Consider the following 14,882-nt stretch of genomic DNA (forward strand, 5'->3'; position numbering starts at 1 on the left):
TTCGAGTACAGGGTAGAGTACCAGGTACCCTTTTGTTGAAGGTCGTTCGAGTTTTTGACATGGATTACTTTAGCGGCATATCGCCTGGTACTCGAACATTGGCTCGAGCTTTTCCTGGGAGTATGGCATGGGTTACTTCATTAGAATTTTGTTTTAAAATTGTTAATGAATAGCTTTCATATAAAACTCTTCTAAAGGTATCGATTAATGTAAATTGACCAAAAACGTATAAATTGATTCTCTTTAAGAGAGCTTTATAAGACTCTTCTAAATGTAACAATTAATATAAATTGACAAAAAAACGTCTAAATTAATTCTCTTTAAGAGAGCTTATGAACTCGAACGAGAAAAAAAAATACAAAAACAATCGGCTTCACTTCTATAAATATAAATTAATCAATTTTTCAAGTACCTAAGCTTATAAAGTTTATCAGTTGTAAGCAAAAAATGATTACATAATAGAGACAGGATATCTCAAAACGTCCTCTAAATTCTCCACACGCTGGCCCCAAAATCTTAGAACACAAAGTCATTGTACCTTCAGGAGGACATCCACTCTGCCTCTGTGCTCCCCTTCCCTTTGAGTACTTGGTAGAATTTGTATGTTCCATTGGCAATGGAAACAAGCAGAGAGTATGCTCATCATGTTGGCATGGTCTGTAGCCTTATATGCTTGTATTTCTGTTCGTGGTTGAAGCGTCTCGCAGTCTCGGATAAACCGAGAGACAATAGGAGCTTCAATGCACCAACCCCCTCTTGCAATGCAGTATCAATCTTTTTAAACAAAAAAATAAGGGAAGCGTTATGCCGAGATGAGTAATAATCATAATGTAATCGAGGATTATAAGACGCAAACTATACATGCCGAAAATCAAAAGTGGGACTCAAGAGGGTCCAAAATATATTTTTCAAGCAAAAGAATGGAGAGTGAATATAAGGTAAGCAGTGATTTGCAGATGAAATTTCATGGGGTCTCAAAGAAAGATAGAAAGGTTTCAACCATGAGTTTCGTGTAGTATAATCAGCAAAAGACTCACTCGTTCTTGAGCTGTGTTATTGAACTTTTGAAGCAAGAATGCTTTGGGATCCATTTGACCAGGTGGCCTTCCAATGCCTATTATAAAGAAAACGTTCTAAGAACGGAGGAAAAACACGTAAAAGACCACAAAGTAGCATAGGCAACAATACTTACCAATTCTTAACCTAGCAAACTCTCGGTTCCCTCGAAAGTGATAAATGACACTCTTCAGCCTAAAATAAAAATCCATTTCAAGAAGATGTACCAGAAAAGGCGATAGAATGGACGAGAAGTCGTGAAGGTTTTACTAAAGAAAGAATAAGCACGGACGATTAGTAGTATGTCGTTACAAAAAAAGAATTCAAGCTGTAGCTTGAGAACTAGACATGATGTTTAGAGGAATCACGTTGATAAAACTTCATGGCAATAGCTAACATTCTGAAAGTTGTAATAGGACTTTATGTATGATACCTTTGACCCCACAAATGCTTTGTTCGATTCTTCAAGCACGTACGGATAATGGAACGATTAATTTAACATGACCAAACATAAAAAAGCAATCCAAATAGGATGTAGTTATCATCATCTCTCTAGCATGCTGGACGCTAAATCAAATGTTGATATAATAAACCGTCTTACATACTCTTATTCTTACTCTTTTTTTGTTAGAGTCTAAGCTCACCGCTAGTAGATATTGTCCTTTTCGGCTTTCCTTTCTGGGCTTCCCCTCAAGGTTTTTAAAACGTGTTTGTTAAGGAGAGGTTTCCACACCCTAATAAGGAATACTTCGTTCCCCTCTCGAATCGATGTGGGATCTCACAATCACTCCCCTTGGGGGCCAGCGTCCTTGTTGGCACACCGCTCGGTGTCTAGCTCTGGTACTATTTGTAACAGCCCAAGCCCACCACTAGCTAATAGTGTTCTCTTTCAGCTTTCCCTTTTGAGCTTCCCTTCAAGTTTTTAAAACAAGTATGTTATGGAGAGGTTTCCACACCTTTAGAAGGAATGCTTCGTTGCCCTCTCCAATCGATGTGGGATCTCACACTTTTTCTTTTCAAATGAAAACAACTAATTGAATTCAGTCAAAGGTATGTCAATGTCACAGAACATGCGTGGAAACACGGGGCAACCTAGCTTGTGGCTATATAGTGGCAATAGGCTACAACAGAAGAGGATAAGGAAAACAAAAAAAGAGATCAACGATACCCGTTGTGGGAGTCATTCCCTCCATTATGTCGAAGCCGAAGCACCCCACATGGCAAGTTCATGTCATCATGGAACTGCAAAGGTTAAGTACACGAAATAATACCATGCCTTTGATCATTTAAGAACTATGTAATTAAAAAAGGATTCAAATTCACATAAGAATTTACCACGAGCACACGGTTTAGAGGTAGCTTGTAATATGCTGCGAGCGGTCCTGCCTGCAATATGATGACAAAACATAAGATTTATGGCATCAAACCAATCTCAGTAAAGAACTAGCTATGACAACCATCACAAGAACTGCTCATAGTAGATCTTAAATCGAATACCAAGTTTTTTTTTGTTTTTTTTTTTCCCTCGAAGTCATCGAGTTGAAAGATGAATTCATTCAAATGAATTCGTGAACTCGAGCAATAAAAAAACGACGACTAAATGGAACCTAAATTATAACAAGACAGAAGCCAAAAGGAGTTTCTCGATCACATACAGATTCACCACTCAAGTTCATGTAAGTCTGAGGCTTTGCCAGAAAAACAGGGATGTCCCCAACAAAACCTGACATATCAATAATACACAAACATCCTTCAACTTCATGCAATCAAAAGAAAAACAACAAGTCCTGTAAACAAAAAAGTGAACATGCCTTCACCAAACACAGCTTTGCAGTGAATCCTGTTCATTGGAATTCCAACAGACTCAGCAAACACATCAATCATCTCAAACCCCACCTGTACTGAACCAAAATAAGAATGAACGAACTAATATCTCTCATTTCAAAATCAAAATGCAGTAATTACATTGTGCCTGGTTCCTCTGAACTTCTCTCCAGGATTGCCCAAGCCCACAAAAAGCCAAGGCCGTGATGATATTGCCGTGCAAAAGCCACGCTTCGACAACTTATTGAACATTTTCCACTAAAACAAACCCTCATACACTTCCCTATTGACTGAAAACCAAAAAATTCGATCAGCTCCTAACCAATTAAGAACAAAAGAAACAACCCCAAAATGTAAATGTAATAAACAAAAATTTATTGGCAATTCAATTCCGCACTCGAGTCATGTCCCTGAGTTGATTCTAACGCAGATTACAAATACAATGTCAGGATTAACAGCAAAAAAGAAGAAAAAGGACGAACAGTGCGATGCGGCAGCCACTAGCGGTTGTTTCATTTCGCCCCCGCCGCCGATTGTTATCGCCGATTGCAGCTGTTCCGAAGGTGGTACCAGACCTTGAATTCAACTGGAAAATTGAAAAATCAACGACGAAGTGAAGAGAATGAAAGAGAGAGATACCTTGTTGGACGAATGTCTTTCAAGAAGAAGCCATGAAAATGGTGAAATCAGGGAGAGAAACCTAGTAAATGGAAATTTTATTTAATTGACAGTTTGGTCCCTGTAATTTTTTAGTTTTTGAGTTATTGGTCCTTTTTTTTCCCTGAATTTTCATTTTTATCCCTTGTTTTTTAAAATTTTGCATCTAAGGACAAAAATGGTTCCACATGCTACCCAAATCAAATTAGACCAAAATTACGGGGTCAAAACGAATCAACGTCGAGAGTAAATAGACCAAAATAATTTTAGACGAGGTAAAGTTTCATGGGTCGAGTTCCATTTCATTATTTCATTTTAGTCCCTGGACAAATTTGTAAATTGGTCCCTATAGTTCTAGAATGATTTAAAATTGTTAATCTCTCCCCTTCGATAAAAATAATTTGTCAAGCCACATCGTCAGATACGAGCATTTGTGATATGGAATCAACTCAAAGGAAAGTATGGAACGGATTACCTTGATGATCAAGATCAAGAGTAAAAAAAACTCATTTCTAAACTCGTGATTCGAATCCCTCCTCAAGAGATTTAATCAATACCACTCGAATGACTCTAGCATGCCAACTGTAAACCCAAGAATTTGCAAAGAAAATCTTAGCTTCCAACAAAGTTAAAAAAATGTCTCTCATCAACGAAAAGAAGCTCTATACAGTTCTTTACGTAACTTCCAAGTTAAATTGGCTAGTAAATAAGAAATACTCTTAACCTCCATATTAAAATAACCGGTTAACAGTGGAACATGGTTAACTTATGTGGTTACAATATAACCTTAACTCCTATATTAAAAACTAGCTCAAATATGATAAACAAATATTTAAATTATAATTAAATAACGCAATGAATGAAATGTGCTTATTAGTCATCTTTGTACTAGTTTCATAAATTTAGTTGAGTTCATTCCATGTAACTTAGAGTGCATTTAACGCATCTCCTTCTTGAAGCTCAACTTTGCACAACATATAAGTGAGGTCTCCAACGTCTTCTACAATTTTCTTTGATGAGCTCAACATAGCTTGAATATAAGTGTACAAGGTTTGTTGTAGCTTCTCGGCTCTCATCCTTGTAAATGGAACTTGAAGTATGGAATTTTTTTTGTCGTGATTCATATCAATTTGATAGGTAGAAATCTAATCAGTGACTTTTAAAAGATTTATTTTAACCCTTAAAGTTTAAAGTTTGTTTCAAAACTACTCTTATTGAATTTTTTTCGTTCAACTTGTAGATGAAAATTTTGTATATGCTTGTGTGAACAAATTTAAGCCCGTACATAGAAAGGGCGTACGTTGCATCAGTGAATCATCCCTATTAGAAGTGGTCAAAAAACTCGGTGATCAACTCAACCCAATTCAACTCATACGAGTTGACCCGGGTTATAAATTTTTGATGGGTTAGGTTAGATACAAATAAATGAAAACTTTATACATGAAGTTCGATCGGATTGAACCAAATTATAATATATATGGAGACGCACACATGTGAAAGAAAATGGTATAGATTTGTGTAAACTAAATTGAGATTAATTATAAGGACTGAATTTTAAATTTTAAAACGTTAAGAATCAAATTAAAATCAGGAATAATATATAAATGAATGGAGATTATATTCAATGAGTTAGTTAGCGGTTATTATTTATTACATGATTTTTATCTTTTCGGTTGATTTGTAAATTATACAGCGGTTTCACAGTTAATCAAATACGGAACTTTGGATTGTATATTAAATTTAGCTATTTTCAAGTTACTAATAGAGATGTTCATTTAACTCAAGGAATCGAGATCCACAACGACCTGCTCCAAACAAAGAATTGTCGTTTACGTTGAAAATGGGGTAATGGTGAAGAGAGTTTTGGGACACGCCTTAAATAGGGAATCTCCATCCACATTAGAAATGAAGAAGTGGGGAGAGAGTTTCGAGACCGACCTCGAACAGAGAATCTTTATTTTTATACCGTAAGAAATTGTCGAGCTGGCACGTAAACTATTAAAATTTGTGTTGAGATATAATATTTAGAAAATATATTATTTATAAAATATATCTTAATATTTTTTACGTTATGATTTGATTTGTGATATATTTTATTTTATTCTTAATATTTAATTAATTTATATTCGAGAAGGTATTAGTTGCTAGCTTATATCTTATTTAAACCTTATGAATATGAATGAGAACAGAGCTTATATTTTCCTTACCGAAATCACGTTTCTTTTTCGGCTTCGGCTCTTTCTACCAAAGCCGACCTTTCCTGTACGCTTTGAGAGACTGAGCCTTCAGATCCCACTTTATTGGTCCTCTTTCCATTGTTGCTAATAAATGTTTAACGTATAACACTATTCCGCTAAGAAATGCCCTCCTTTTGTCTTCGGCTTGTGGTCCCAAATCAAGACATATGGTTTTGGTACAGAAAAGAAATGTCACCAAGGGGCTCAACTACCTTATCAGTAGATCTCCCTCCGTCTTATCGTACCTCTAGCAAACGAACTTCAAGTTGCTGAACCAACAATATCCATAAATTTTCCACGGGAAAATGAAATAGGTGGCAGGAATAGGGACGGAGAACGCTTTCCCACCCCCACCCCGTGAGATAATTTCTAGTATTAAAATAATTTGATTTTTTTCTCGAACTAAACGAGAAAATAATGGATAATATATAATAAACCGTGCATAATAATATTATTTATGCCGCCAATATTGACATAAAATATGAAATATTAGCGATGACTTGGAGAGAAATCTAAAAATGACATGTTATGAAATAAAAAACATGTAAAAAGCATTTTAATAAAAATAAGAAATACAAATAAATAATATAAATTACTTTTTAAATTTATTAAAAAATACTAAATTAATAAAAATATCATAAATTTTTTTAAAAATTTAAAAGTATTTTAATTTCTTTTTTAATAAATTTCAAGAATGTTTTTTACTTTTTTTTTTTTAATAGATAAAATGTATTATAGAATAAATTAAAAAATTAAAATAAAAACACGAAAATCATATTTCTAAATTAAAAAAAAAAAAAGTTTAAAATCGGATTTTCTAACGTGCCCTAATTGCGATGAGACAAAAGGAATTAGGGTTATTTTTAGGTGCCACATCTGTAAGAGGGGCCAATTTTTGGGGAAAAGGGCAGCAAAAATTGGAGCATTGCAAATGGGAATTACCCATTTTCATTGATCGACGAGGAATACGAGGTCCGCCATTCAAAATCAACATCAAAAGCTCAAATTAAATTAATAGCTGGCCACTGAAGGGTGTGGGAGAGAGAGGTGTAGAAACTAAGAACTATAAAATCAGCGCAGTTTTGCAAACCCAGAAAGCCTTTTCGATTTCTTCTTCGCTCCCCCATTTGATCTTTCACTCTTAACTTTTCATATCTGCAAATGGGTGACGATAAAAAGCCTAAATCCGGCGTTTGGCCCACTGTCAAGCCCTTTGTCAATGGAGGGGCCTCTGGTATGCTCGCCACTTGCGTCATTCAACCCATCGATATGATCAAGGTACGACAAATCTTCGGATTTACCGGTTGTGTTTTTGTGATTCAACAGGATTTTGTTACTTGTTCGTTCTCATTCATGTTGTGTGCTGAGATCTTGATCTTACGATTAGTTCGTTAATGGAATTTTGATCTAAGGGTTTTGGGGGTCTTTTGTTCTCTGTTTTCTGGCTGTTTTTGTACTAGATTTACAGAACTTTTGTTGTTTATAATAATGTGTTCTTGATTTTGTTCAGGTGAGAATTCAGTTGGGTCAGGGCTCAGCGAGCGAGATAACCAAGAACATGCTTAAGACGGAGGGAGTTGGTGCTTTTTATAAGGTGGGTTTTAAAGATCTTGTTGAAGTCTGTGATTATATGAATTACATTGCTGATCTTGGTGTGTGGTACATTGTAAAATACTGGTTTGGTGTTAAACTTTCTTGCTGTGTTGGTTATGAGATCTTGTTCTTTTGAGATCCTTTGAGAAGCCTGGAATATGGATATGCTGATTTGGAAATTGGCTTATATACTTGATCTGTGCCTGTATTAGTTTGACTAGTTTGTTTCTTTCCATCATCCTACATTTCAATCTCATTTTCTCTTTAGAAATGTTTGATGGTGGCCATGATGCTTGGGGGTTGGGCAATTTCTAGATCAGTTGATTTCTCGTGTCACTTGCTTGTATGTATGTTTTGTGTGTGATTCGCTTTTGTGAGATCCCACGTCGGTTGGGTCGGTTGGGGAGGAGAACGAAGCATTCTTTATAAGGGTGTGGAAACCTCTCCCTTGTAGACAGTTTTATAAACCTTGAGGGGAAGGCTGAAAGGAAAAGTTCAAAGAGGATATTATCTGCTAACGGTGGGCTTGAGCCGATACAAATGGTATCAAGACACCGATCAATGTGCCAACAAGGAGGGTGAGCCCCAAAGGGAGGGTGGAAACGAGGCGGTGTGCATGCTGGGCCCCGAAGGGGTGAATTGTGAGATCTCACATCTTTCCCTAAGGAGTACAATATCTTCTAGTGGTGGGCTTGAGCCGTTACAAATGGTTAGAGCCATACTGAGCGATGTGCCAGCAAGCAAGGAGGCTGAGCCCTGAAAAGGAGTTGGGGGGGAGGGGGTAGACACGAGGTGGTGTGCCAGTAAGGATGTTGGGCCCCTAGAGGTAGATTGTGAGATCCCACATCAGTTGTGGAGAACAAAACATTTTAAGGGTGTGGAAACCTCTCCCTACATGTTTTAAATATCTTTAGGGGAACCTCGAAAGAGAAAGCCCAAAGAGGACAATATCATCTAGCGGTGGGCTTAGGTTGCTACTGACTTGTTGATCGTTTCAGCTTGTTACCGTGCTAATACTTCGGGCAAAGTTCTTACTTTTATGTGTTATTTGCATGTTTATTTATGTTATTCACAAAAAAACAACATAAAAATTCTCAAGTGAAAGTGCCTAATATCAAACAGGGTCTCTCTGCTGGGCTCCTTAGACAAGCTACCTATACCACTGCACGACTTGGATCATTCAAGTGAGTGTTCTTCTGAATTTCATTCTCAAAGAACTCTCTTAGTAGTGAGTTATAATGAACGTTCTTTCTATTCCCTTCCATAGGATTTTGACAACCAAAGCAATTGAAGCTAACGACGGCAAGCCCCTTCCTCTTTATCAAAAAGCTTTATGTGGGCTAACAGCTGGTGCCATTGGAGCATCATTTGGCAGTCCAGCAGATCTAGCGCTCATCCGAATGCAGGCGGATGCCACTCTCCCCGTTGCACAACGTCGACACTACAAAAACGCATTCCATGCACTATATCGTATCGTTGGAGACGAGGGCGTTTTGGCTCTCTGGAAAGGTGCAGGGCCAACCGTAGTAAGAGCAATGGCATTGAACATGGGCATGCTCGCTTCCTATGATCAAACTGTCGAGTTTTTCAAGGATAACCTCGGTTTTAGCGAAGCTACAACAGTTCTAGGTGAGATTGTTGGCACATTTCATGATTGAAATGCTTGGCAGTTCATCATTTGATCATGTTCTTCATGAATTAATCATGCTTTCTTGTTCTTCCTCTTAGGTGCAAGTGCAGTTTCTGGGTTCTTTGCTTCAGCTTGCAGTTTGCCATTTGATTATGTGAAGACTCAGATTCAGAAAATGCAGCCAAATGCTGAGGGGAAGCTTCCATACTCTGGCTCTTTGGATTGTGCCATGAAGACCTTGAAATCTGGTGGCCCATTCAAATTCTACACTGGCTTCCCTGTGTACTGTATTCGGATTGCTCCACATGTCATGGTACGTACGATCTTTCCCGTTTTCTGTTCTTGTCGTCGCCCCGAGCTGGCCTGAGGACATCTCGCATTATTGATGCGTATTTGTTCATGATTCACTTCTTAAGTTCGGATATATGGCTATGCAGATGACATGGATTTTCCTCAACCAAGTTCAAAAGTTCGAGAAGTCTATTGGACTATGAGGTTCGGAATGATGGGGCGTTTCCTCTCGACCTGCCACAATCGGCCACAGTGGTAAGGAACATTTTTTTGCCCTGCTTTGAGGCTATGTCATGGTTCAACATCGCACCCGTAAAAGTTTGACTTATTGTCTTCTTTTTTTGTGTCGTAGTAGAGTTGAGGGACTAAATTGTGAGCGTTGAGTTCGAGTTGCGATCGGATTATAGGATTTTTTTTCTTTCTTTAAAGAGCATAAAATCGCATTGAAAATTTTGGATGGGGTCATTGATTTGTCAAAATAAAGTTTTGGGGTACTCTTTTTGTTGACAAAAGGGATATGCTGATATCAGTTTTGTTTAACTTTGTTATCTTTCAATATAGACGATTTCTTTATACAACTTTCTATCTTTTTGGTCTATTCATTCATCCATGTACGAATCAAACACAATAGGAACGATAATCAATATCTCATCTACTTAACCTTTTTTTAATTGAAGTTTTTTAGGAGCATGGCTATCTCTGTCTTATATTGGGATAACCTAAAACATAGAATCCAGTCATTTGAGCTCGGTATAGACAGGTAGAAAATTAGGTCATTAGGGTGTGGTATGCTGATTCTGTCACGAGCCGATTGTATTTTAAAATCAATATATCGTCGCCTGAGAGATTCGAACTCTCACGGGAAACCCCATGTACTTAGCAGGCACACGCCTTAACCACTCGGCCAAAGCGACTTTTGTTCAAATGACCATAAACTTTATGGGATAACCAAATACAAACTTTATTTCATCAAACCCTTCCTTCTATAACCAACTCACAATATTATTTCATAAACACTATATGCATTGAAAATATCGAGGTCCCATCACTCAAACTTGTGTCATTAGGTTCATAAGGAGTTGTATAACTCGAGAGGTAAGGAATAATTGAAGTTACGTTGGCTAAAACTCGTATTTTCAAGTAGGGTACTTTGACCACGAATTTTAAGTTGTACGTGACTCTCAACCAACAAAAATTATTTCTCCAGTTTTGTGGTATATAGGAGAGTAACTTTGCTATCTTTGCTTAACAAAGTTTCGTTGTCGTCCAGTGGTTAGGATATCTGGCTTTCACCCAGGAGACTTGGGTTCGATTCTCGACAACGGAATTGTATCATGAATGGTACTTGTAGGCTCCCAATTATATCCTTGTGATATGCTAGGTTACCACACCCTTTTGCGACTATATATGAGGATTGTGCCTCGACTCCCTATAATATATAGGAAGGTAGCTAATCAAGATGCCTTAGAACCTCGTGAACGAACTCGAGTTCCTATAATATATAGGAAGGTAGCTAATCAAGATGCCTTAGAACCTCGTGAACGAACTTATGAGAAAGTGAGCTCCAAAGAGTCAAACTCTCGGAACCGATAGATTCGATGGGTGAAGAGAAAAGAACATTGATATGTGTTTTGAATTTGATGTGTTGTTTTGAATTAATTTTTAAATTACATGCATGCACATTGCGAAAATTCCTATTAAAGTTAGAGAAACAGTGAGCAATATTCTTGTACAATATATTAAAAATAAAAGGTTATTTCCAAAAGCACCAGTGGTCTAGTGGTAGAATAGTACCCTGCCACGGTACAGACCCGGGTTCGATTCCCGGCTGGTGCAAATTCTTGTTTTTATTTTTGTTCTTTTCTTCCTTTGTTTCTTCATTATTTTGGACTTTATTGTTCATTAATTAATAAAATAAACGACTAAGTTTAAATACGTTGAAACATTAACAGCTTTTTTACGGTGCACTTATATTATTGTTAAATCGTTAACTAATTTAATAAATTAAAGTTAAATAAGACTTTATTACGATAATTATTTAATTTTTAGTTTTTAAACTTCCAAAACTATGTTTATTTTATTACATATTTACATTAATTTCTATCTTTTTCTAATAAAACATTTACATTCATAGCTAAATTATAAAAATAAAAACAAGTCAAAAAAAAAAAAATCCCCTGTAAATTACTCAAAATGTAATTTGAATTTTTAATACATTTGTTAAATAATAATAATAATAATAATAATAATAAAAAAGTCTGGAATTGTGGTCACCGTCTTAAATTTTAAAACAAAAAATTCAGAATCAAATGTAACGCTTGAGTAGAGTATAGAGATCACATTAGAATGAGATAAATTCTTAGGATATCAGACCCCAAATTTCGAGACATCGAAATATCGGAAGTGACTCAGAGACTATGCAGTGCAATGATGTGTGACATGTACATTTTTAAAAGAAGAGGAATGAGAGTCGGGATACAAGATGTATATAGTAATGCAGACTACAAGACATGTGGACTCGATGGACGCTTTGGGTTGACATCCTTATCTTACTACTTGCATGATCAACGCCTCTCATAGGTCAAATAATCCATGTAGGGTAACCTAGCTAAACTCTATCACTCAGGTTCACAAACCCTAATTGACCTCATGCCTAACTCAACGGTACTAAACTGAAGCAGAAAAGTTTGCAGGGGCTCCTCGAACGCCACACCGTCTACTACCCATATACGGGGTACCTTTATTTTCCTATGGGGTCGCTGTGGCGGTCATCTAGGCCTTTAGGACAGTTTGACGGTCTTGACGTAGCTCAATGACTCCAGACTATGCAATTCTGACTTTTCGAGTCTAGATCGGTCAGGAGCATGGGGTCTCACCTTTGATTGTCTCTCACAATCCCATAACACTTGTTCTCTGGAGGCATTTCGTCCTAGGTCTTAGACTAGCCAAACTAACTCACGCACCCTAGCCTAAGGTCGTTTATACTACTAATTGTCTACGGGGAGAGTCACACAATCAATCACTTGGAGCTAATGTACATTCTATCATGCAAATAAACATACAATGCTCGACGGGACAATAGCATCCATTAAGCGCTCGGAGCGTAGATTTCATAAAATCTCATCCTCCAACATAGCATGATATTGTACAAGTAATATAAAACGACAAAGTACAACATGCGAGGTCCAATTTACCCATATATACATACAGTAGCATATAATCACGTGTTTAAGTCATAAGCCTAGTTATAGTTCATGCCAAACTAATCCTAAAACCGATTTTTCTAGCATGCATGCAAATCAAGTGATCCAAGTATTACTTCCTAGGAGTTCATATAATTACTTACCGGACGATGGGTCTAATTCATAGTAAAATGAGGTTAGCATCGAAATCGAGGCATAAAATAAACAATCAAGCATCAAATGGGCGAAAAATAGGGACCCCACGCACCTACAGCGCTGTAACGACCCAGATCCACCGCTAGCAGATATTATCCTCTTTGGACTTTTCCTTCGGGCTTCCCCTCAAGGCTTTAAAACGTGTCTGCTAGAGGAAGGTTTCCACACCCTTATAAAGAGTGTTTTGTTATACTCTACAACTAATGTGCGACATCACAAGCGCAACCACGCACAACCACACGTAGGGCCCACACACGATCAACGTACACGCAAAGCCTCGCTTCAAGCCCTAACGAATGAAATTTTACCTTCGAATTATGTGTTATGACATGTGTCAAACATGAAACAGACGAGTAGTATCTCGATCCGATACACAAGTCTACGGGTCGGACTGTGGGTTGAGTGGCGTTCGGGTCGGTATCGATCTGGGTCATGCTCAAATCTTGATCTGGATTCAAGTTGGGTCGGTCGATAGACATGTCGCTGCACAGCATAATGCATTGATACACCACTCAGTCGGAATTTTTCCCAACAGTATCCAAACACACTCCGTCATTCATCGTCCGACGTGTGGCCTATCTTCATCTCTCCTCTACGCACATGTTCCAAATTTTTTATTACCAAATCAATTTATTTATATTTTCATAACTCTCTAATCCTTAATCCAAAACAAATTATTTCCTTACATGAGAAACATATCTCTCTAATCGAGCCTATCTAAACATGATTTCTAATCAAGAAGTTCCTATGATTGAGCCACGACAAAGAAACATGAGTTTTGTTAGTATAGATAGTGACTTTCATTTCTTTAAGCCTTTCTCAACCATTCTATCTCTAAGATCGCGTTCGTCCGAATGTGGTTTCAATTCATTCATATATTCCTCCTTTATTCGGTATTGTTTTTTTTTGTTTTTTTTTTAATCTCTATTCACAAATGCACACGAATGACAAGAGGGAAAAGCATGATCCCACAATAATTCACCTTTAAAAAAAAAAAAAAAAAAAAAATATATATATATATATATATATAGAAACAAAATAATAATAGTGGCAGAATTTTCAGTTTGAGTGGGCCATGAGGCGTGGGGCTTTGATTCTCTGCAACGCATCTACATTACATGTGATGGCTCTGCAACGCTCTGATGCTGCCACCTGCCGTGCCGTGCTCTGATTCTTGTCGGGATAATAATGATAATAATAATAGTACTACTACGCAAGAAATCTGCCACACGTGCACTTGTGGGGCCCACTCTGATCAAACGACTGTGATTCATTTAAACTCAATGATTTCTTTCTTTGACTTTAATTTTATAGAAGACGGTAGAAGATTCTTACTCGATCGACTTGGTTTTTTCAGATTGTGCGTACACGTGTCTGATGACGTCATAAGCATTGGATCCTACGGCTGGTGGTACCAGAAGTAAAATAATGCTTTCAATTGATTTTAAAATTTATTAAAATATTATTTTAATTTTGAAATCTTAATTTTTTTTCTTCTTCTAAATATTTAATTTTACTCCTCTTACTTTAACAAATCTTAACGATAATCTCTATTAATACGTAATCACACGTCCACTCTTACAACGGATTTTCTTTAGGGTAAAATATTGCACTATCCATTACACGACCCTAACTAACCGTGGCTTGGCTCAACCGTGCTCGTACTTACTGTCTATTAGAATCTTAGGTAGTTTAAAACTTTTATGTTATACGGTACTTACTATCATGGTATTCTATTCTGACTCATCGAGTCGTTCTTAGTTTAGGAGCACTAGGGTCTAGATTATCTGTCTGTCGCTCGGAATCCTAAGGTGCTCAGTCTGCTGGAGGCATCTTGGCCTTGGTTGTCGTCTAGTTAACATAACTCTAGTGCCCTAGTTCTAGCTCTATGGAGAGAAATTCCCTCTGCTCAAGAAACACACATTCAACAACCCGAAGCTAAACATATTGTATCATGCAAACATATGAGCAACAAACTCAATGGGAGACAACATCCACCAATAACCGGAAGCACATATCACAATAGTTCATCCTACTTTATAACAGAATGGAAGTCATAAAACAATATTCATCACAAATCTCATTATAACGTCATTTTAGTAATTTCTTACATCTTACATAGCAGACTCCTTCGTATTCCCCAACTCATATTCTAGTTATGCATATTCTCTTTTTAGCTGACACGGTCGAATCCTC

The 14,882-nt window shown here is 37.1% G+C and overlaps 2 protein-coding genes and 3 non-coding genes across 7 annotated transcripts; 3 read left to right on the forward strand and 2 right to left on the reverse strand.

Annotated features, from left to right (window-relative positions):
- Positions 1–356: 356 nt before the first annotated feature.
- Positions 357–3,623, reverse strand: LOC111461856 (peptidyl-tRNA hydrolase, mitochondrial). Of its 3 annotated transcripts, none has more exons than XM_023105570.1 (9): positions 3,520–3,623; positions 3,022–3,170; positions 2,868–2,952; positions 2,712–2,779; positions 2,392–2,442; positions 2,225–2,298; positions 1,193–1,251; positions 1,038–1,114; positions 357–774 (listed from the first exon to the last, which is right to left on the reverse strand). In XM_023105570.1, the coding sequence occupies exons 2-9, from the start codon at positions 3,130–3,132 to the stop codon at positions 643–645; spliced, it is 657 nt and encodes a 218-aa protein (XP_022961338.1). In that variant the 5' UTR covers positions 3,133–3,170; positions 3,520–3,623; the 3' UTR covers positions 357–642. The 3 variants fall into 3 exon arrangements, with proteins under 3 accessions (XP_022961338.1, XP_022961339.1, XP_022961340.1); XM_023105571.1 differs by having other exon boundaries at positions 3,363–3,522; XM_023105572.1 differs by lacking the exon at positions 3,520–3,623 and having other exon boundaries at positions 2,868–2,957; positions 3,022–3,169.
- Positions 3,624–6,617: 2,994 nt separating this feature from the next.
- Positions 6,618–9,886, forward strand: LOC111461863 (mitochondrial dicarboxylate/tricarboxylate transporter DTC-like). The gene is made up of 6 exons (XM_023105579.1): positions 6,618–7,052; positions 7,285–7,368; positions 8,490–8,551; positions 8,635–8,996; positions 9,096–9,310; positions 9,435–9,886. Exons 1-6 carry the CDS (start codon positions 6,936–6,938, stop codon positions 9,489–9,491), a joined length of 897 nt encoding a protein of 298 aa, XP_022961347.1. The 5' UTR covers positions 6,618–6,935; the 3' UTR covers positions 9,492–9,886.
- Positions 9,887–10,121: 235 nt separating this feature from the next.
- TRNAS-GCU lies at positions 10,122–10,202 on the reverse strand. The gene has a single exon. It is a non-coding gene; the product is annotated as a tRNA-Ser (tRNA).
- A 341-nt stretch (positions 10,203–10,543) lies between these two features.
- Positions 10,544–10,615, forward strand: TRNAE-UUC. The gene has a single exon. It is a non-coding gene; the product is annotated as a tRNA-Glu (tRNA).
- A 438-nt stretch (positions 10,616–11,053) lies between these two features.
- TRNAG-GCC lies at positions 11,054–11,124 on the forward strand. Its single transcript has one exon. It is a non-coding gene; the product is annotated as a tRNA-Gly (tRNA).
- Positions 11,125–14,882: the final 3,758 nt, after the last annotated feature.

This window comes from Cucurbita moschata, unplaced genomic scaffold (assembly GCF_002738365.1).
Source record: "Cucurbita moschata cultivar Rifu unplaced genomic scaffold, Cmos_1.0 Cmo_Scf00025, whole genome shotgun sequence".
In the NCBI taxonomy this organism is placed as follows: domain Eukaryota; kingdom Viridiplantae; phylum Streptophyta; class Magnoliopsida; order Cucurbitales; family Cucurbitaceae; genus Cucurbita; species Cucurbita moschata.

Excerpts from the sequence above, each read along its gene's own strand:
- LOC111461856 (XM_023105570.1), bottom strand. The coding sequence starts at position 3,132 with ATGTTCAATAAGTTGTCGAAGCGTGGCTTTTGCACGGCAATATCATCA. Across the intron at positions 2,953-3,021 it reads TCAGAGGAACCAGGCACAAT|GTGGGGTTTGAGATGATTGA; the intron begins GTAATTACTGCA and ends GGTTCAGTACAG. Across the intron at positions 2,299-2,391 it reads CTCTAAACCGTGTGCTCGTG|TTCCATGATGACATGAACTT; the intron begins GTAAATTCTTAT and ends TAACCTTTGCAG.
- LOC111461863 (XM_023105579.1), top strand. The coding sequence starts at position 6,936 with ATGGGTGACGATAAAAAGCCTAAATCCGGCGTTTGGCCCACTGTCAAG. Across the intron at positions 7,053-7,284 it reads AACCCATCGATATGATCAAG|GTGAGAATTCAGTTGGGTCA; the intron begins GTACGACAAATC and ends GATTTTGTTCAG. Across the intron at positions 8,997-9,095 it reads CGAAGCTACAACAGTTCTAG|GTGCAAGTGCAGTTTCTGGG; the intron begins GTGAGATTGTTG and ends TCTTCCTCTTAG.